Consider the following 21,755-nt stretch of genomic DNA (forward strand, 5'->3'; position numbering starts at 1 on the left):
TTAGTTAGCTATCTCAAAAAAAAAAATTAAGCAGAGCTAGTTTGAGCTTAAAGATGAGAAAACAGGATTTGCCCTTGTCAGTAGCTTTAAATCTAATCAGTTTGCAGCTGTTGTATGGTCACGATGTAATTCTTGGGGGGAAATTTGATTAACAGTGATATTTAGGAGCCAGCTGGAGCTAACAGCTCTCAGTACCCTGGCGCTGTCATTGCGTGTCCGTCGCCGGCTTTATCCTGCACCCACAGGCCAATGGCTCCGCTTGACTGACGGGCGTTATTATTTCAAATAAGCCTCTTAGACAGCCACACAATCCACTACTCAACTCCGTGACTCATTATCCCCATCACGAACTCCATCCCTGCTTGACATTGCAGGAAATTTTGGGGAGTGAAGTATCACCATCACAAACTCCATCCCCACTTGATGTTACAGCAAATTTAGGGGGCTGAAGACCAACATTGGGTCATTTTCTGAAGTTCCGCTCTCGAGAGCAACTGGCAGGTGGACGATTTTATTCTGCTGTAGGAAACAATTATTTTGCAAATAATATATCAGGCAGGATCTCTCAGCAAAGCAATTTTTTTTAATAACAATATTGCAACACCAGGTGTTCCACCTAAAGGTAGGCACCCATAACAGGACAAAAAGCCCCTGCTTATATCCCCCCGAAATCCCAGCTGCAATTTCCCCCCCTCTTCCCCATTGGTTGGGTACTTTGGGGTTTACAGACTACCCAACGCTTGCTTCATTTTACATACAATACCCTTCTCCTAAATTAACTTGTAAATAGAGGTATCAGTATATATTCTGGGAAGAGACTGTGTTTTACATTACAGATCCATAGTCTGATGTCTCTCAGTCCTTCCCCCTAAATTAACTTATAAATACAAGTATCAGTATGTATACAGGTATGAGCATATGTTCCGGGAAGGATCCATAGTCCAATGTCTCTCGGTCCTTCCCCCTATATTAACTTATAAATACAGGTATCAGTATGTATACAGGTATGAGCGTATGTTCCAGGAAGGATCCATAGTCCAATGTCTCTCGGTCCTTCCCCCAAATTAACTTATAAATACAGGTATCAGTATGTATACAGGTATGAGCGTATGTTCCAGGAAGGATCCATAGTCCAATGTCTCTCGGTCCTTCCCCCTATATTAACTTATAAATACAGGTATCAGTATGTATACAGGTATGAGCATATGTTCCGGGAAGAGACTGTGTTTTACATTAAGGATCCATAGTCTGATGCCTCTCGGTCCTTCTCCCTAAGTTAACTTGTAAATACAGGTATCAGTATATATTCCAGGAAGAGACTGTGTTTTATATGAAGGATCCATAGTCCGGTATCTTTCGGTCCTTCCCCCTAAATTAACTTGTAAATACGGGTATCAGGATGTATACAAGTATCAGTATATATTCCGGGAAGAGACTGTGTTACATTAAGGATCCATAGTCCGGTGCTTCTCGGGAGACGCGGGGACACGGAGGCGAGTCCCCCGCACGGCCCCGTTTCCACGCCCGCAACGGGCCGCACCGCGGCCCGTTGCGGGCGTGGAAACGGGGCCGTGCGGGGGCAGCCGGTACCGCCGCCTTCCGCCGGAAAGGGAGTGAGCGGGGCGGAGCGGCCGTGCCGTTCCGTTCCATTCCGTTCCGTTCCCCGGTGTGTCGTCACGGCGCGCTGCCGGGTGACCGGGGCGGCGGCGGGCGCGGATCAGCGCAGCCCCGGCCATGGCGCCGCCGCCACCAGCACCGCAAAAGGAGATCGTGTACAACAAACTACTGCCCTACGGGGAGCGCCTGGAGGCCGAGGCCGCTCGTTTCCTCGCCCAGATTAAAGACAACCTGGCCCGGGCCGTGCAGCTGCAGGAGCTGTGGCCCGGGGGGCTCTTCTGGACTAGGAAGCTTTCGACGTGAGTGCCCGCAACGCGCTTTCCTATTTCCCCGGAGCGGGGTTGGCGGGCTCGGGGGTTGTGGAACGGGGGACCGGGCTCGTCCCTGCCCTGCGGGGCTGTGGGGAAGGCGGGCGGGCTCCTAACGGTTCCTCCCGGCGCCGTTTCGGTGCCCGGCCGAGCCGCGGCACCTCCGCCCGTCGAGCCCGGGCGGCTCCGCTCGGCTGCCCCCGCCTTGCACAAGGCCCCGGAGCGCGTAGGGAACGGGGACAAAGGTGGATCCGTTTCCAAGGGCTCACCCGCCGTCCCCGAAACTTTGCGAATTTTATTTGTGGTTTGCGCACCACCTGTTTCACCTCTTGCCTTTTTGAGCGAGATACCATCTCTGTGTAACTTCTGTGTAACGAAGTCTTGCCCAAGACAGGCCGTTAGTTCAGCGCCAGCAGGATTAGATTCTGACTTAGCGCTGTGTAAACACCGTTGCTGCCTTTGATAGCATAAATGCATCCACAGGAAAATGCCATGAGGGTATCTGAGCATTATGGCCTTTGCTTGTCATATTTGGGTTTTCCATGGTGTTTTTCCTCATCACAATGTGTTTCAGCATTTAGTTAGCTATCTTAAAAAAAAAAGCAGAGCTAGTTTGAGCTTAAAGATGAGAAAACAGGATTTGTACTGTGTGTAGTTTATGCTGACGTTACATGTGCTGGCAAGGTGGTTTTAATACAGATAAAACCATAGATAGCACATAGGTTTTCCTTAGTGGATTTTATAAAGCATACTTATGCCTTTTTTTTGGAACAGCCGCTATTTTGGACACTGAAAATGGCATCTGATGGCAATGACTCCTCTAGCTTCAGTCTGTATTGCTGTGGATATTTTTCATGGGTTTTTTTTCTGAATATTCTTTGTGCCTTCATAAATGGTGTTTCCTATGCGCTAGAAATGTGTGTTTTCTACAATTTTGAGATATTTTCTTGCAGTTTTCCTCCTTATATAAGTAATTTATTTTAATTGAGAATTTAATACATATTTAGCAGTCATCTGTTTGATACATATGTATTGAAATGTAACTGCTTTTATATTTGCCAAGAGGCATTCTTAGATAGAATTACATCGGTGGTTGCAAAATGACTCACATGTTTGCGTTATGTGACAGTTTGAACCTGCTTGGAACCAGTTCAACGCTGTTTCCCTTCCCCCCCAGCCATCTGCCAACTCATACTGGTTTCAGTGGTACCTGTTGACTTTGTGCTTGTGCTAGAACTTTATCTACTAGTCAAGCTGAAATAAACTATCGGTTCTTACTACGAGAAAGATCAGCATTAGCTAAACAAGCTAAATGTGGCACTTGGAAGGTGTGCAGGTTTGGGTCGGAGTCACCCTGTTGCTCTGTAAATTGCAGCTGGTGCTAGTTTGGCCTTCAGGGCAGTGAATTCAGCCTGTTGAGAGCTGCTGCTCAGCTACTCGATGAATCACAGAAAGGCCAGGAGGCTCTAATTTGTGGTTTTCCACCTACTCTTTGAAGTTTGGATTTACCGTGTTTGTTTGCAACTTGTCTGATGCCTCTGAGTCCCAGGATTTCTTGGTGGCGTGTTATATGCGGTAAGACTCTGAATGTGTTTGGATGTAGGCAGGGAAGGAAACAGTGGGCTTGGTTTAAAAATATCCTGGTGTACTTAACGTGAGAGATGTTTTGCTTCTTAGTTTCACTTGACGAAGTACTTGTACAGGATGAAATACATTAGGAGAAGTTTAGGCCTAGATGAAATGCTTCCAACCACATGGTGTTCTAATGTCACACTGAAGTCACAGTATAGAATAATGACAATAAAATCAAAGTTTGCTATCTGTGGATAGTAAGTGATTCATTTCCATATCAACTTACTACCTTTTCCCTGCTAGCCAGCTATAATAAATAGCACATTTGTTTGATGGGAAAAAAAAATACCCAGAGTCTTCATAATGGTATGATCGCTGCTTAGCTTTGCTGCAAATTTCTGCATTATAAAAGCCAGTATTCTCACAATATTCTATGTAATAATTTGTATTTCAGAACCGTGGCTGCTGTGTCTTTAATCTATTACTTGTACCGATACAAATGTTAATACAAACATTGTATTGTGTACACACACATAAATGAGTATGCGGATAATATATTGCATGGTTACACCTCCTCAGACACTCCCGGCTTTGTACAACCTGCACAAACCCTGTGGAGGATGAGAAATGAAAGTGAAACTCAAGGCTTTTTTTTGAATTAAAAATTGGAGTATCGCTTACTGTTTTGTGCTGACAGCTCAACCTGAGAGCCTGTGTTGCTTTTACTCTCAACAGCTGAAAACATGACTTGCACATAGTTATCTAAGAGCAGCTGTTTCAGCCATCTGATGTCATGGAAGGAGTAGGGGGGAAAAAAGGCAAAATTGGAGGTTATTAGCTATAATGTCTGTAAGCCCATCTGCATAATTCTGTTATGCATAATTTTCAGTGGTGCAAACTGGTTCTGTGGTTGGGATGCACATGCTCAGCGTGGTGAGAGGACTTGCTTGTGAAGGCAGGAACAGTGCAGCTCCTTAAGTAATTTACGGCTTAGTGGGACTTCATGTGCAAGTAAAACTGCTTGCTTCACATTGGCAATGAACTCTATAATCATCGTCCCCAGATTCAGCCAAGTTTGGTGAGTAAAATCTGTGTGTTTTAACGCCCTGATCCAGCTGTGGAGGCAGAAGGCTGGATCTCAGTTGTGTAACTTGCTGCAGGGTGTGCGTGGCAGGCGGAAAGCAGGTCGCATCAAAAACATTTGCTTGAATGGACTTGAGTCATACTCTTTTATGGTCTCTCCGTCAGAAATAGGCTGCTGTTTCCATTTTTCCCTCTTCTGTGTTATAGAACATAGCTTGTGAATGAGCATAGTAGTATAATATTAACATTTAATAGTTCCCGTACACATAGTTGACTCTGCAGCCTGGAAAACACACAAGTGTCTTCCTGTGCTTTCTACTTCAGGAGGCAAGAGCGGAGTTTTTGGAGCTGGAGGATGCAATTTCTGTTCCTGACAATGTTATTTTGTGTGCTTGTCAGGTATAGGCTTATTACAGAACGGCATTTAACTGTCTGCTTGTAGGATGTGGAAAAACGCAGCTCAACTCTTCTGAATTAGAATGGCAGGACACAAAGTCACAGTGAGGATGGAAACAGCTCAGCGGGACTTTGCTGAAGTTTTACATCTATTTATCAGAAAAATATAAGCTGTCTTTTTGGATGCATAAGGGCTCTGTGTGTACACTGTGTACGTACACGTGATTTTAAAGAGTCTTGTTGAGCGTGATTCATTGTTTTTTGTATCGTTTGTCAAAAACAGAGTTTTAGACAGATCATAATCCTGTCCTGCGTGTTGGAAATTGACAATAGATAGGTAGGAATTTAGGAGAGAGATTTATTCAGCTTCACAAGTGACGGCAATTTTTAACTGTAGCAGAGCAGCGAACTTTCTAGGGCAATTTAGAATGTCCACTTGATACGATAGTATGTTTCCTAAAAATAGGTCTATTGTAATTGTGGAGTGAGAGACTGGACACCTAATACTTTTAGAATAGAGAATTGGCTTTTTGGCTCTTTTTTTTGGTCCATCTCCAGAGACCTCGTACTCTGTGCAGAAAGGATGGAGCTGCAATCAGAATTTTCACTCTTTAATCACGATTTTTAGGGTGGGTGGCTTTGTTTTGTTTTTGCTCTCCACAAAGCTGAACTCCAAATGCACCTGCGCAATAAAGGCCAATTTCTTTCAGCTTTTTGCTGTTGACTGTAGAGTATGAGAGCTCATGAAACCTTGGATGGTTTTCTTAAAGCAGGAATTAAAAGGGAAGCGCAATTAAGGCTTCCAGGATGGTCGCGATGTAGCATTGCCTACCTTCATGTAACAAGTCTTATTTTTGTTTTGCAGCAATTTAGTTCTAGGGTTGATTTTTTTCCCCCATAACCCACTTAAGCATGGTTTGTTGGTTTTTTAAATCTGTGGTGAAGAAGCACCTGTGTGATTAGTCCCTGGGCATCCTTCAAGATTCACGAGGTTCTGCCTGTATCCTTTTATTTAGTAATGGCAATATTTCATCCTTTGTGAGGGGGATTCTGAAAATGTTGCCGTTCCCGTCTGTTGCATTCTGCTCATTTAATCTTGAGGAAAAGATGATTAGTTCTGTTCTAGAAGTCCTTATTTTCTGTCTTGTCTTGGTGCACAGCTGGCTTGAGAAATAATCAATTGTTTAAAAATCCGCCTCCCCCTACATAAAGAAGCTGTAAGTGTGGGAGCAATTTGGCATCTAGTTCTGCTTCTTGGGCACAGCGACATCTTTGTGTTCAGTACGTTTACTCCTTCTGTTTCTTAATTAAACAGCATTTTGTGTCCTAGAACTGCTGGTAGCAATTGGCAAGAAAGGTAACCAGCCAAAGATTTGATTTTTTTGTTACGCATAGCAATGCTGACAAATTAATTTGATTTCTGGTGCACCGTTTCTTTCTAGTTAAAACTTCAGGCTTCCACAGTTTCTTTTTAATCATACATGAAGAAATGAAACCAGTATTCTTAATTACTTTATGCCCAATATTAGGAGAGTGGAGAGTACGTGCAAGTGCGTGTGGCTGAAGGGAAATGAATCGGGAGTTCTGGAAGGCTAAAGTCCATTTCAAACCCTCTGTCCCACAGTGAAGTGAGCCTTTGCTCCTGGATAAAATGGAAATGTTTCAAACTATTGCTGACTCATCTTGCGTTTTGTTTGCAGATACATCCGATTATATGGGAGGAAATTCAGCAGAGAAGATCACGTGCTTTTTATCAAGTTGTTGTACGAGTTGGTGACGATTCCCAAACTGGAGATCAGCATGATGCAAGGATTTGCGCGCCTGCTGATAAACCTGTTAAAGTACGTACAGATTTCTGCTGGCTACCCAAACTTTTGTCTCAAAAGAGTTGATCACTTCTCTTGCTTCATGTTGTTGTATACTTTAATGTAATAGTGTTACTTCACTTAAGTCCCATGTGCAGACGATGTTGGTTAGAAAGAGTTCTCATTACACAAACACCTTTTTGTATCGTTTGTATCATATCTCGTCACACAAACACCTTGCCCCTTTCAGAGCTTTAGGACTGGCATCCACGCTGAATGTCAGGTTTGATTCCTACGAGGAAAAGAAAACATCTCAGAGCGCCACGTCCTGAGGCTGCATCTGGAAGTGTCTCACAACTTGACAATGTTTGTTGCACTGAGTCAGACTTGTCCCGGAGGCCTTGACAGGTTCTGTTGGTGCAGAAGCGGCTTGTTCTTGCTTGACCTTCCCGCAGCTTGTGCCAAACGCTGGAGATGAGCAGAATTGAGCGCGGTGTCTGGGCCGTTGTGGTGCGCAGTGTGGCCATGCAAATGCTCCGTGCTAAAGCGCTCATTGATTTTCATTTCTTTTTTCTATTAGGAAGAAAGAACTGCTTTCCAGGGATGATTTAGAGTTACCATGGAGACCGCTTTATGAAATGTTGGAAAGGATATTGTACTCCAAAACAGAACATCTTGGATTAAATTGGTTTCCCAAGTAAGTTCACATTTTAAAGCATTCGATAGGTTATAAGCACCTGTAATGCTTGAAAGTACCTTGTAATTTGCTTTTAATATCTGGAATTTGATACACAGTAAATATTTTGCTTATGTTTTCATGAAGTGTATTTTGGTAATGGCACGTGAGACTGTACTAAATCAGATATCCTTCTGCCAACCAATTGTGTGTGTTACGGTGTTTCTCTATGAATATGATAGAGTTCATTTCTAAATGTGCTGAAACAGGGTCTTCATCAACTTAATTGGGATGATAACCCACAGTTTAATCGATATAATATTAATTTTTTAATGATACTCAAGCCAAATGTCTGTTGTTCTGTTTTATAACACAATAACAATTTGGGGGAAAAAATCATGCTGTTCTTAAATATATCTACTGTAATCATTCCCAGCGTCTGTAATGTAGGTGTGCACACAAAGTGAAGTACCTCTTATAGAAAATACATATATATAGTCAAGGTGATGATATATGATATGATATGATATGGACAAATAATTTATTTCAAAGCTAAGAATTTTAGAAATGTTCTACTGATTTTTAAAACGAAGCCTTGTTTTCTTTGCTTTCTTTGTGCTGCCAATGCCTCCCCAGCAGTTGAATTCCCCAAATTACAGGGGAATTACAAATTCCCCTAATAATTCCAATTAGAGAAGGTCCTGCTCTATAAATTAGTTTCTGAAAAGTGTTACGTGGGTAACTCATTGTGTTTGTTTAAATTGAAACTTCACGTAAAGAAATGTAGGTGAAAATACTTAATTGGCTTAAAAAACCCCATAGTTTTCTGCCCAGGGCTTTTGCAGTGCTACCACTGATCCCTTTCACCGCTTGGAAGATCCTATTGCTGATAAATAAAATGAACAGAAAATATGCGTAGCCTTGTCACTTGTTACAGAGCATTTCATGCTCAATTTCTCTCACGGCTACATAGCTGGAAAATTAATTTTGCTAAATTGCATTATTTTGCAAATTGGAGGTATTACTTGTAAGTGCAAATCCAAAAGAGCAGAGCCTTTTTCGGTTGGTTATTTTCCGCATACGCCAGCGCCTACTGAAACTGCGTAGAAATTAGAAGAGGGAGAAGGAGGTTAAGCCGAAAGATATCAATTGTGCTGGTCTGTCTGAAATGTTTAGTGTTTATTAACTGCATTAGATACCAGACGCTCCATGTTAATATGCAGTGCGATTGGTTCTCATACGGTGTTTATTATCTATTTTGACCATCAATTTTGAGGGGTATCTTTTTGGTGGAAGTCAGGAGATATTTTGAAAAGCTGAGTCGATTTGATTTATAGCTGTCAATTTAACTACTGTTCTAATTTTCTTCTTTTATATTCAGTTCATATCGACCAGGCTTGTCTTCACCTAAAACATTTGTGCTTAATGTATTACATAGGTGGTAAGAAAGACTTTTTGTTCTGTTCAGCTCTGGCCAATGTGTCATCTTGTGCATGTTCTGTTGAATTGTAACACTTGTCACACAGGTGTAATCTTCTGCATAAGTGATTGTATTGGGAAACCAACGTTAACCTGACACCACTGGTTATGAGAATGTCGCACTGTATGTAAACCTTTCTAATTGGGAACAAGGCAGCGTGTGTGGAGTGGCTGATCGGCGCCTATACGCTAACTCATTTAACAGCATATGGATTCCAGGGGGTAAAGGAAAGGTGGATTTAGCATTTGAATTAGTGCTGGATATGGACAAAATCCACATTGGTGCAGGAGTGGATGTCACTGACTGTACCTTGCTATTAAAAACCATGAAATCATGGAAAGTGCTTGAGCAGTGAGGTCATAGGGGCTGGAAAATACACCCGGCAACAGCTTGGGAGCTGTGAAGTGTGAAACAGTCGCTGTGTCAGGAGAGTTTCCTCTCAAGTTTTGCAGTGAAAGCCATAGCAGGAGTTTTGGCATATGCATTAATGGGACGCGGAGTTGCAGTGTTTTTTGCTTTGTTTGGGCTTTTTTAGGAAGAAAATGTTAGTTGTACTAACCCAGTGAGATACTTGGATGACTGGAGTCAGTAATTCACTAAAATGATTTGCGAAACTATAGCTGGTTGCTCTTTTCATTGGCTTAATTTCAGCTCTTTAATAACGGAGTGGCCAGTGCAGGGCTAGAATTTCACTTAAGGCCTCAATCCCTCCTGAAAGACTGAATTGCGCTGTTACTGCTTTTTGGTAACGTAAGAGTCAACAGTGTCAGTTCATCTGTTAATTCTTTAAACTGAAACACGGTTTGCTTGGAAAATGCATGAGAAAAACCCCAGATTTATCAGTTAATACGCTCATTTCCAAAAGAAGAAAATAATTATGTAGTGCCAAAATTATGATCAGTGACAGAAGTTAATAGTATTTTGGGTGGCAAGATAGAATAATAAGCTAATAATAATAATAATAATAATAAGGTAATAATAATAAGCTAATAATACTTCGGGTAATAGGGAGGAAATAAATGCAAAGAAAACTGAATGGGATGAGCAATTTTCCTTTATCTCATGAAATACATGTGTTTCAGTAATTAACAGGAGATACCATCCAGTGCAAATGGCTTCATTATCGTTCGATTACAAATGTTTTGATACTTTAGATAAGCGGCCAGCGTCAAACACCTGAGCGAGGCCGGCAGCACTCACTGCAGTTTCTATGTGTAGTTGTTTGCTGCTGGGCTCTGTTAATCCAGAGCAACACACGGGAATTGCGAGCATGGGAACTGTAGATATTTCTCAGCAATTCTGCAGAAAACCGAGCCCAAAGTGGAACAGGAGCCGCTGTTAAACAGCTTGTGAGGTGCAGTTCAGAGCGATAATGAAAACAGTGACCAGCAGGCTCCGGTCTCCCTGGTATCGTCCGTGCTTTTCTCGCTGGCAGCCATCAAGTGGGACTCTTGCAAGATTCCTTCTGGAGCTGCTCTGTGGTTTAACTGTGTCTCAGGTGGAAGTTGCCTTATGTACGAAATTTGCTGCTCGTGTGGTTTGTTTTGGTTTTTTCTTTCCAGCTTCCATTGTAAATTTGTATCTCGGGAAGCAACATCCCTTCCAGCCTTTCTCCCTTGCTCTCTTCCTCTAACAAACGCTGAGAACTTGTGAATTGGAAAGACTTGGGGATCGCTGGCATCAGTGTTTCTGAGAATCCCTCTGTCCTCCAGGCTGTCCGTAGCACTGGTTCAGTGCAGTGGGCGGATGGGGTGGGGACAGCTTTTTGGGTTGGCTTTGTCACACGGGGATTTTTCCTGTTACTCTTGAATGCACTTAAGGAATGTTGCTGATTCATGCTCTATTTATCTACCCTTGGAACAACTGTTATCTATTTCCTAACACTTCCAAGGACAGCGTTGACTTTAACCCAGAACCCTTATGAACTCCTTGCAGAGTTTGATCTTAGCTTTGTTTAATGAGCGCTTGGCCATTTCCTCTTCAAATTTGAGATGCTATCAGTCAGCTGAGAATTGTCATTCTGGGAAAGGTCACGGATTTGCTTTGTCACTGTTGCATAGAACGTGCAGAATTGTGCATCCTCTGTAGCGCTGCTTGAAGTGTGAGGGCTGGGTGGCCTTTTGCTGGCTTGTGTTGGAGTGAAATAGTGATTTATCCACTTGATACTTCTCCTGCCTTGTATGGGATCAGTTTATTCTGTGGAGGACTAGAGGGAGAGTGTGTGCATGCTTGGTATTTGTGTGTCTCAACATTAATTGACTTAAACTGATCTTTGCTGGAACTCTAAAGATGATACATTTGCATCATCTTTTTCTGGTCAATACAGCATTTCTGTATGTTACTTTTTGATGATGAACTAAAGGATGCAATTTTTCTATTAAGAGCACGGAAAGTACATCTGAAAGATGTAGAAAGTTCTGCAAAAACTTTTATTTCTGTTCAGGGAGTGTTTCTTAGTAAAAGTGCAATTTAGTCTCGAGCTTGTCTTGCAATAAACAGAAGATTTGAAGAACATGAGAGCTTACGACCTTTATGACACCATTGACCAATCTCTCTCCTCCCCCTCCCTTTTACTCTTTGAGTTTATTCTGAGGTTTAGTCCTTTTTAAGTGGTTTGATGGCATCTATGACAATTCATAGTTCTCTTGCTACCGATGAAAATACTCTTTAAATCAGCTCTCTAATGTGAGGGAAGCGAATGAAATAACCATTGATTTGCAGATAGTACATATTTCTCTTTCTTTGAACCACTGAACAAAAAAAAAACCCAAACCAAATTGAAAAGGACAGATATGGTATTTGGAGTCTAATCATAACAACTTCCTGAAGTCTCTTGCCTTTATTTATCTTACAAATGTTTCTGAAATCCAGAAACCCATTTATTTCTGTTTGTGTTTCCAACTTCCCCCAAGAAGTTCCCTCGGTCTGCTGGTTGGTTGTGGATAAAAAGCAGGATATTGTTTGTAAGAAAGGATCCTAATTCTTCACTGAAACGCAGTGAATACTGGAGTGGTATGTGGAAAGTAGAACCAAGAGTTTAGCAGAGCGGTTTTAATCGTTGTGATTAGGTCTGTGTAAAAGGCAATTAGCTACTGCATGTTCATGGAAGACATCTAATTGCATCAACGTTACCTTAAGCTCTTGAGGGAGACATCAGCAAATGGTTGTTGATTTCATGCTGTCATTGAAATGTGGTAATATACTATCCCTGATGTGTCCTTTTGTGTTTCAGTTCTGTAGAAAGTGTCCTGAAAACACTGGTGAAGAGCTGCAGGCCGTAAGTACTTGGGGCTTTTTAAAGCCTATATCATTAATATTAATTGAAGAGGGAGAAGAAAAGCATTGGGGTTTTTTTTAAAAAAAAAAAGAGACAAAAAAACCCACCCCACCCTTCTAGTTATTCCTTGGCTGATATTGGCCCAAGTCATGGAAGTTCGGGGTGGAGGGTGTAGACTTTTCTGTTTTATTGCGTTATGATCAATACCTCGGGTTCATAGGTTGGTTAAAATGAAAACGAGATGCCTGGCATGTTCCATGGTGTAATATGTAAACAAAGAGTACGGTTTAGTGTTTGGTGATGCTTTCGACAGCCTTGGTTGAAGGTCTGTTCACGATTAGTTAAACCAGGCTGTCAGTAGCTAAGGCCACCATGGCTTTTGCTCTTTTGTGTTGCTGCGTTCACTGGGAACGTGTGTGCCTGATGCAGCCTTGCTCTCGGAAATAACATCTGTATGGGTTTGGAGCTAAATAAAACCCCTTAGTTATGACTGTTGGTTTTCTGGTATCTGTTATGAAGACAGAAGTCACTGAAGCAGAGTGTTTTAAAAATAAAAATTCGATATTTGTCTCTTGAAAATTCTGACTTAAGGTTGGGACACTGGTAACGTTCCTTCCAGTCGGCCCCATATCAACTGCAATAATTACATTGTCTAAATAGTTGTATCTGGTATGCATTTTAAATACTGCACTGCATGGACATTTAGTTTCTTTTTAAATAAATTAAATAACCAGTATTGTTGTAATGTTCCCAAAAATGTTCCTCGTGCCTTAAGTAATCTTTTTTTATGTTGCATCAAATGGGAATAGTAGTTGTTTGATATTTGACCGGCCTTCACATTAAATGGTTTTGCACTGTACAGTGGTTCAACAAGGCAAAAATCTTGTTACGCTTGTGGTGTTGAAATGATGCACTGTGTTGTCCTTGCTCTGAATTCTATTCCATGAAGGTGGAGCTGGGGATTGCCCCTGGGTGCACAGCCTTACTGTAAAGCTAAGATTGATGGTCAATTAGTAGATAGTTCTAGATATGTTCTTAAAAGACCCAAAAGTTAAAGCCAAGTCTGCGTATGTTGAAAGGTGTCCCTGTTTTCAGATACTTTCCGGAAGATGCCACTGCGGAGATGCTGGATGAATGGCGGCCGTTAATGTGTCCGTTCGACGTTACCATGCAGAAGGCTATTGCCTACTTTGAACTTTTCCTGCCCACCACCCTTCCTCCCGAGCTCCACCACAAGGGTTTCAAGTAAGTGGAATTGCCATTGTCGGTATAGCGTTCTGTTGCAAATGCAAGCACTTCTCTTTGACAAGACGACTTAAAGTCAGCGAGCAAAATGAATAGTGACTTTAACAACGTTTTTGGAAGGAGTTCAAGACTGAAATTCTGTCAGCCGTCCTCTTTTGTCGAAGTGACCTGGGGGGAGTCTTAGGACCTATTCTCTAGGAGTTCTCCCTTCTCTAGGGGAAATCAGACAGTATATAACAAAGCGAACTAAATTGAATTAAATGCACTTTAATTCTGAAGGAATAGCCTCCCAAGTAAAAATCATTAACCGTAGCACAGCTTTAAGTCCTACCTTCTGTTTAATTTGGACTATCTTCTGATGAGTCCGTCGTGTAGCTTAAAGTACAGCTGTTATTACAGATTTGGGATTGTGAGGCAGAGGTCTTCAGTTCTCTGTCAAGGTGTGACAGTATGAGACGGTCAGAAGTCTTCCATAGGAAATAAGTTTGAGAATTAAAGGAGAAACATTTGCAGGGTGGGACAGTATCCAGATCATTTTAACGGAGAGCTATTGAACTTTGAAACATAAGCCAGTGGTGTTTAGTGCATGTAGAGATTACTTAGACTGGTTAGGTTAAAAGTGTTTGTGCTGTAGGGCTAGTGAAAACTTCAAGGAATGGACTGAATATAGCTTGTAAAGGTAAATTTAAGTAAGGGACTGGTATGGAGGGTTCGCATCCTTGGCTTCAGATGAATTCAGAATAAATGCTGCTGACACTTGTAACCATTGGTCAATAGGGACAAGTTTTAGATTTTAAGGTAGAGGGAAACGAAGTGTGAGTTATTTCCATCTGGTTTACCTGTGTTGGGATGGCAATATATGGTGAAGCACCTGGCAGAGTGAGGGATAAATGTCCAGTTGCTCTCACATTATAATTGTTTGCATTCTGTTCCCTTGCAGGCTTTGGTTTGATGAATTTATAGGCCTTTGGGTGTCAGTTCAAAATCTTCCCCAATGGGAAGGGGTAAGTATGTACTTTTCACCTGCACTAGAAAAATGTTTCAATATTCCTACAATGTAATTGTAAGGCATTCAAGTCAAACAGTGTTACAATGGCTTTTTTTTCCCTTCTGTTTTAACTAGTACAAGAAAGCAGAGACAGTAATTTCATGATTGTTAGCAAGCAATTACTGGCTGAATAGACGAGACTGCACTTGTGCTTGGTGACCGTTGTTTAATGGCCGGCTCAGGCAGCTTTGTTGTCCAGCCTTGGGAATGCCTGCTGACGCTTCCAGCGATGCAGAGTGATACTGGGATTTCTATATAGTTCTGTAGTGTCTCATCTTTTCTATCTTCACACATCTTTCATGATCCCTAATTTTGGGTAGTAATGCTTTGCCTTGACTCCAGTGGGTTGTCATCTTTATTTTAGATACAGTAAAGAACCTGTACCCCCCTTGGCCAAAACTACCATTGCGCTATAGCTTTCAAGGAGAATAGTCTGCCCTGTACCTCTCTGCCTTTTTTTTGGTGTCTGATATGACTAGATACAAACTTGGGAAATAAAATCAAATAAAATTTCATTCTTGAGATGCCACCAGCAGCAGCTTAGGTGCTATTGCTGCCTTGGCTTTCCTGCAGTGAAACTTGGCCTATCACCAGATTTTTCCATACTTGGTATGAAGGTAAGCTCATTGACCATCTGGCTCTCTTTGCTAATCTCCTGCCTAGATACACAAGGAGGACTTTCAGTGTCTTTGGAGAAAGCTGATTTCCAAAACAGGGTTGAATGCTACCTTTGTAGCACGTTCCATTTCTGGCAACTTCTTTGTGAAAGGCTTGTGTGTAGGTCTTTCTGGTTCATCTCAAATAAAGGCAGGCAGTCTTTGCTCCAGCAGTTGGCAGTTGTCCATATTTGAACAGGGACGATTGCTGAAGTTTTACTTGAGATTGTCTGGAGACACTTTTGCATCTTTTTGATGGCTATCCAAAAAAAATCACAGTTCTGTCTACTCTTTCTGACAGAAGGATGACAGCCTGCACTTTAATATCATGATTTGGTTTGTTTCTGTCCAGCAGTCTAACAAATAATCATCAACACTCCTTCGTAAGTTATCTCTGTGGTTTTTCCCTCTTCCACTCTATTCTGACAGTTTGCTCACAAGGCCCAAACAACTTTCTTTTTTCCCCAAAGCTTTCAGTTCATGTTTACTTTGCTGTCTTGTCCACTTCTTTAGGGCAGGCTTGTTCATTTTGTCAAGCTTGGATGAAGATAATTAGACATATGGGTTCTGACTACGCAATCCAATTTGAGCCTCTGTGTGCTGCAAGCTTGTTCTCAGCTTGCTTTGGCAGGAGTTAACTTACTGTTCAAAGGGAAGCTACAGAACCGATTGCCTTTGTGCATGGAAAGGGCTTTTTTGCAGGGATTCTTTCCTAGTATCAAACAAAAAAGGTAGATTGTGTAAGAAGGTGTAACTCCTGTCTTCAGGCTGTGTCAGATGTGACTGTCTGGATCGAATCTGTGTGTTATCTGTGAATAGCTGTCTCTGAACCAGGCAGGATTATTTAAGACCTTTCCTTTTGGCTCTGCCTTAGCTTCAGGCTACTGACAGAAGCATCAAGGCTCTTGGAGGCCTGACAGGCATTTCCCTGTTTGGACAAGCTCATAAAAGGCATGTTGGTGGATTATGTGCTCTCCCGTGATCAGGATATGAGTGTGAGGCTTTAAGTCCCTTTTTGTTTAGTCCCGATAACTCTTTCCTGAGCACGTCTTTCCGTTCCCTTTTGGACTCAGGAGACTGTCTCCTGGTGACAGTGTCTAATTCTTCACAGATAGTTGCAAACCGCCTCCCCACCTGCCAGCTGATGCCTGTGGCCTTTGCAAGCCACAGATGTGTATAAACCAAAGCTTACAAATGTGACAGCCCTCAGCACAGGCAAGCGCGCTTTCCGTAGGCTGGATCCTGCACAAGCTGAATAGGCCTTCGGGGTGCGTTGGTTGAGTTTTCTTCAATGGCTATATGGAGATATTATTTTAGGCCAGTATCCACATCCATTCACATGGGAGAACTCAGCTGGTGAGGAAGCACCATGAGATGAACTGGTTTGAAGGACTCTGGAGCTTCCTACAGGTGCCTTTCTGCAGGATGCTACTGAGAGTCTTGTGCTCTGTGGAGGCTGTTCAAAAGGGGGGGAAAGCTCAAAGCTGCTCAAAAAGGGGAAAAGATATTTCTTAGCAAAGGTTAAAGTCTTTGACATCACATAGCTCACGTAGAAGTTTGTCTGTTGCTCATCTACTGCTCTTCAGAGTTGTTTTAACAATAAATGGTTGAGAATTAAAATGGTACTGGATGCATTCTGCTAGCGTTAATTCACCGAACACAGGGCAAGGGAGAGCGTGAGTGTGCCTTCTAAAAGTCCTATTAGTACGTCTTCACATTTAAAAGAAATGGAAGGGATAGGAGTGTATATTCTGGCAGGCTGCCTCTCCCAGAACTCGGATCACAATTACCTGCTTTGTAAGTGCTCAGGTGGGTAACGAGTTGGACTCCTGAAGGTAGGAGTTCAGATGCATCATGAAATATGGCATTGGTGGCTTCTGATAAAGTGAAATCTCCCTTTATAAATGCCTTAGTGCCACAGGTAGCTTTTATCTTGCATCTGTGAAGTAGATTGAGGGGTTTGTGCATCTTTATTGTAGATAATATTCTAACGAACATTTCCTTTTATGGTTGTTTTCAGCATCTAGTAAATCTTTTTGCACGCTTGGCCACTGACAACATCGGGTACATAGATTGGGATCCATATGTACCAAAGGTAACGTTTCTCGTTTCATGAAATGAGTTTGTTTACTTTGAGATAAGCCTTCTGTGTTACCGTGCTAAGAATAATTCGTGTTCCTTGGAAGGGTGTTCTGCTGCAGCGGCCCAGTTTTTCAAATGAGGTGCATTCATTTGAAGAGCTAAGTTTAGCTTTGAGAATTGGAGCCATGCTTTGGTACCAGACAGCATTGGAGGTTGTTACTGTTATCGCCTGACTCCAAACCAAACCAAAGCAACAACGTGTCTCACTATACGAGTACAGTCTGGTTGTGCAACTCATCCTGTGTTCTTGTGGAAATGGCCCTTAATGATATTCTTTTGGTGAAGAGCATATATAACCTTTGGATCTTTCAGCTTATGGATGTTTTAAAGGTGTTCACAGCAGCTATATTGTTTTTAAAAACAAACAAACAAAAGAAAACCACCAAACACCTTTCAATTAGAAAATTAATTTTATGCCAGTTTTATGGCATAATTAATAAAATAATTTATGCCTTTTTTTTTCTTTTCAGATTTTTACCAGAATTTTGAGGAGTTTAAATCTTCCGGTAGGAAGCAATCAAGTGGTTGTTCCAAGATTCTTAACAAATGCTTACGATGTAGGACATGCGGTAATGTGGATCACAGCCATGATGGTGAGTAACCTCATTAAGAGAGACAAAACTAATTCAAAGCTTTAAGCAAGAATGTATTTAAAATTAATGTTAGTTCTGCAAAAGAATGTTTTTAGGCTATCATTTGCCCAAGTTTTGTTTTGAAGGATGTTGTTTCCTTGTCAGTTTGGGATGTGGGTGCAAGGCTGATTTCACAGCTGCTGTCCGTGGCCTTCTGGAACGGAACAGCCACAAGTGCCGCTGTGGATCCTTGCGTGGGGTCTGCTCAAAAACTGACTCGCTCTTTTAGGGTGAACTTCATCCCATCAGATGGGGAGAACTTGCTTCTTAGTGCTGAGCTGAGGGTGGGGAAAGGAGGGAGTTTGCAGGTGGGATTTGATGCTTTGAGGTGTTGCTGTGGTGAGAGTACTCACTTGTACTACCGCGTTACCTCTTCGTTGTAATTTAGTCTGTGTAATAAAATTCTGTGGTTTCTATTTTACAGGGTGGACCAAGTAAACTAGTGCAGAAGCACTTAACTGGGCTGTTCAATAGCATCGCCTCTTTCTACCATCCTTCAAACAATGGGCGCTGGCTGGTGAGTTGTTTGCATGTTTGACTGTAATTTAATGGTCAAACCTATGAAATCAAGTGTGTTGATAGATGCAGAATGTGCTCCAACAGCCAGACTGTCTGTTGGTTGTGAAATAGTTTGAGGCTTTAATTTGCAAAATACATTATTGTACTGTCATGCAAATCATATTCTGATGTCAGGAACGCAGCTATGGGAGCATTCGTCAAACATCTAATCCAAACGCAGTTTGCAGTCCAAAACTAGAGATCTATTTCATACATATAGCTAGGAAAAAAAGGTCAGCACTTTAAAGGAGAGTGATACGCAGCATCAGTATTACTTGTGTGACGTAGCTTTCATGTTACTGACCTACTGTCTCCAAGTTAGGATAGTCTAGTTTTGATTAACCAAAGCAAAAAGTATTTTAAGGCACATGTAGTTTGAAGCATAGCTTTTTGATGGTGTAGCTTGTGAAGTCCTCTGCCAGACAATGTGCGGCTCTCCCTCTGATAGCTGCTAGAAAGTACAGATTAAAATAGCAAGACTGGTCAAAGGAGCTGACTTGGTCTAGAATAGGGTATTTCTTTACACATCAGTATACAGAGAGTGCTCTCAAAGATGTCCCAGTTACTGGTAAATAATTCTTGACTATATCCTCTGTATATGTTTTTCATTATTTTTTAAATCATGAGGCATAATGCCGGCAACATCATAGTTAATATTTTGGGAACTGAAGGTTAATGACAAATTGTAAACATTGTATTTTAGAGCTCTTCTAAGTTTTCTTTTATTGCTGTTGTGTAATTTCAAGACACTGGCTTATTAACTGTCTGTTGTACGCTTAGCAGCTCAGATTCTGCTACTGCCAAGTAACTAAATAGCATTACTTGTATATTGAACAGAACAAACTGATGAAACTACTTCAAAGGTTACCCAGTGGCGTTGTCAGGAGGCTGCATCGTGAGCGCTACAAGAAAACAACTTGGTTAACTCCTGTGCCTGCGAGTCATAAACTGACTGATCAGGATGTTACAGACTTTGTCAAATGCATTATTCAACCTGTTCTTCTGGCTATGTTTAGTAAAACTGGAAGCCTGGAGGCTGCCCAAGCCCTGCAGAACCTTGCACTGATGCGTCCTGAATTAGTAATTCCGCCTGTACTTGAGAAGTAAGTTCTACAGAAACGCGACAGCTTCCCTGTTCCCTTCCCAACAAGTAAATATGCAAAGCAGTCATCTGCATGATAAGGAATTGTGTTGCTGCAAATGAATGCTTGCAGTGAGGGCAGCTGCTGTACACAGCACCGAGCAGTCACCTCCGTCAGGACAGGGGCTGAGGGACAACTTCGGGTTTTATTGTCATTTATTTGTTTTGCTTTGTTTTTTTAAACCCCTGGCAAATGGGATAGTTCTGGAAGCTGTTCACAGCTTGTGCAGTGTAGGGTATTCCTAGGTTTTGTATCAGGTAGTGGGTCGATCAGTTTTAAAGCAACTTTGTACCCTTTATTCATAAGCCTTCTCACTAGCTTTCGATTGGCCCAAATATAAATGATGGTATTGCGTCTTTGTGTTGTATTAAGCATAAGTTTTATATTTCTGGTTTGTGTCAGAGTATGGTACAGTTACAGATTGTTTAAAATTACTGTCGTGGCTTCTGACTTTATAAGCAAATCACTAAAGTGTGTGCCACTGTAAAATACTGAGTTTGTACTATTGCTAATGCCTTGGTGCCTGAAATTCCAAAAGACAAATGTAACTGTCTGCCCTGATGACAAACTTCCATCCTAGTCCCTGTCTGCGTTCCTCCTCCTGTGCGCTCTTTGGTACTTTAACAACTCATATTCGAAAATCAGTGGAGAAATAAGTTTGTGTTGAGAAGCCCTTCCCGAGTTCCACGCCTTCCTGACTCAACGGTCTGTAAAAACGTGCTCAGTGTGCTGCGGTACGAGCCCATTGCCAGCAGAGCAGTTGCAGGCAGGCCGGCCGTGGCCGCCGAGCTGGGTCCGACTGCTGTGCTGTTCTGGGAGCACACTGCGTGTCTGCTCAGCCCTTCAAACCATCACTGGCATGTTTGCCTTGGCTGCGCTTCCAAATTCATTCCGTTGAGTGGATGTCGGTCCTTTGTGCTTCAAATGACGCGGGGCAGGGGTAGCGCTGACTCCTGTTTGAACTGAAGGTTGCAGATAGCAGCAGGAAGTGTTGCTAAGAAATACTGAGTGTAAAAAAAGGTTTAAAAAATCAAAATAACTTAACAGGTGCTTATAAAAAAGATATGGACATATGTAACGTTAATATATCCCTTATCTATTTAGAGGCAGTCAAGGAAAATTTTCGTGCTTACTAAAAGAACCTTATGCTTTTAAGTACACAGCTTGCATGAAAGTTGAAACATTAAAATCATCATAGCTTTCAGTCTAGGAGCCTATGCAGTTAGTAATTCCTGTGCTGCAACTGCTAGCAAATTATTTAATCCTGAATTTGTTTGAACATTTATTTAATCCTGAATTTGTTTGAACATTTATTTAATCCTGAATTTGTTGAACAAGACTGAACAAATTAAAGGAACATTTTCTAACAGAGAAACATTAAGTCCATTGGAAAAAGATTAGAAAAAAGATTTTGGAACCATTGACATCTTCTTGCAGAAACTTTGTGCCTTTTCTGTAGAAGATAACATGTTCGATCCATTTTTATTTTCTTTGGAGATTTTAGAAGCGTTATTGCTCCTAATGTGAGTGCTCTTGAACTTCACAGAACGTACCCTGCACTGGAGACGCTGACGGAGCCTCACCAGCTCACCGCCACCCTGAGCTGTGTCATCGGGGTGGCGCGGAGTCTGGTGTCGGGGGGGAAGTGGTTTCCCGAAGGCCCAACACACATGCTACCTCTGCTCATGAGAGCCCTGCCGGGGGTGGATCCCAACGACTTCAGCAAGTGTATGGTGAGTGGATACACCTTTTCTTAATATTGTTAATTTTTTTTAATATAGTTAGCCAGCTAGTTCGCTCTGAAAGCTTTTACTTATATTTGTACGAAAGCAAGTAACTCATGCTTCCAGAATTTCTCAGCCTGCTTTTGTTCCTGCACAATGTTATTTGTAAAAAGTTAATACTACAAGCTGCTAACTTACGACTATGTTTTTGGTTTGTCGGACTATGCCAAGTGAATCATTAACACCAGGTTGTGATTAGCATTACGCTCAATTTTTGGGCAGCTCTAAAAAACAAGATAAAACAGGCGTTCCAAAGCTCCTAGCAAGTATTCCTAGTCTTTTACAGTCAGTAGGAAGACCTTTATCACAAGGTTTTCATTAAATTGGATCCCAA

General features: G+C 41.8%; 1 protein-coding gene across 3 annotated transcripts in view; it reads left to right on the forward strand.

Moving 5' to 3' along the window:
* The first annotated feature begins 1,676 nt into the window (after positions 1–1,676).
* Positions 1,677–21,755, forward strand: part of PSME4 (proteasome activator subunit 4) — a 46,373-nt gene continuing 26,294 nt past the window's right edge. For all 3 annotated transcript variants that reach the window (XM_080341662.1, XM_080341663.1, XM_080341664.1), the window contains exons 1-11: positions 1,677–1,916; positions 6,677–6,817; positions 7,362–7,478; positions 12,170–12,214; positions 13,310–13,459; positions 14,400–14,463; positions 17,184–17,258; positions 17,776–17,898; positions 18,362–18,454; positions 19,333–19,598; positions 21,184–21,370. In XM_080341662.1, the coding sequence (XP_080197788.1) occupies positions 1,735–1,916; positions 6,677–6,817; positions 7,362–7,478; positions 12,170–12,214; positions 13,310–13,459; positions 14,400–14,463; positions 17,184–17,258; positions 17,776–17,898; positions 18,362–18,454; positions 19,333–19,598; positions 21,184–21,370 (1,443 nt within the window). In that variant the 5' untranslated portion in view covers positions 1,677–1,734. The remainder of the gene's footprint in view (positions 1,917–6,676; positions 6,818–7,361; positions 7,479–12,169; positions 12,215–13,309; positions 13,460–14,399; positions 14,464–17,183; positions 17,259–17,775; positions 17,899–18,361; positions 18,455–19,332; positions 19,599–21,183; positions 21,371–21,755) is intronic.

The sequence above is a fragment of the Nesoenas mayeri genome (assembly GCF_963082525.1).
Source record: "Nesoenas mayeri genome assembly, chromosome: 3".
Lineage (NCBI taxonomy): Eukaryota > Metazoa > Chordata > Aves > Columbiformes > Columbidae > Nesoenas > Nesoenas mayeri.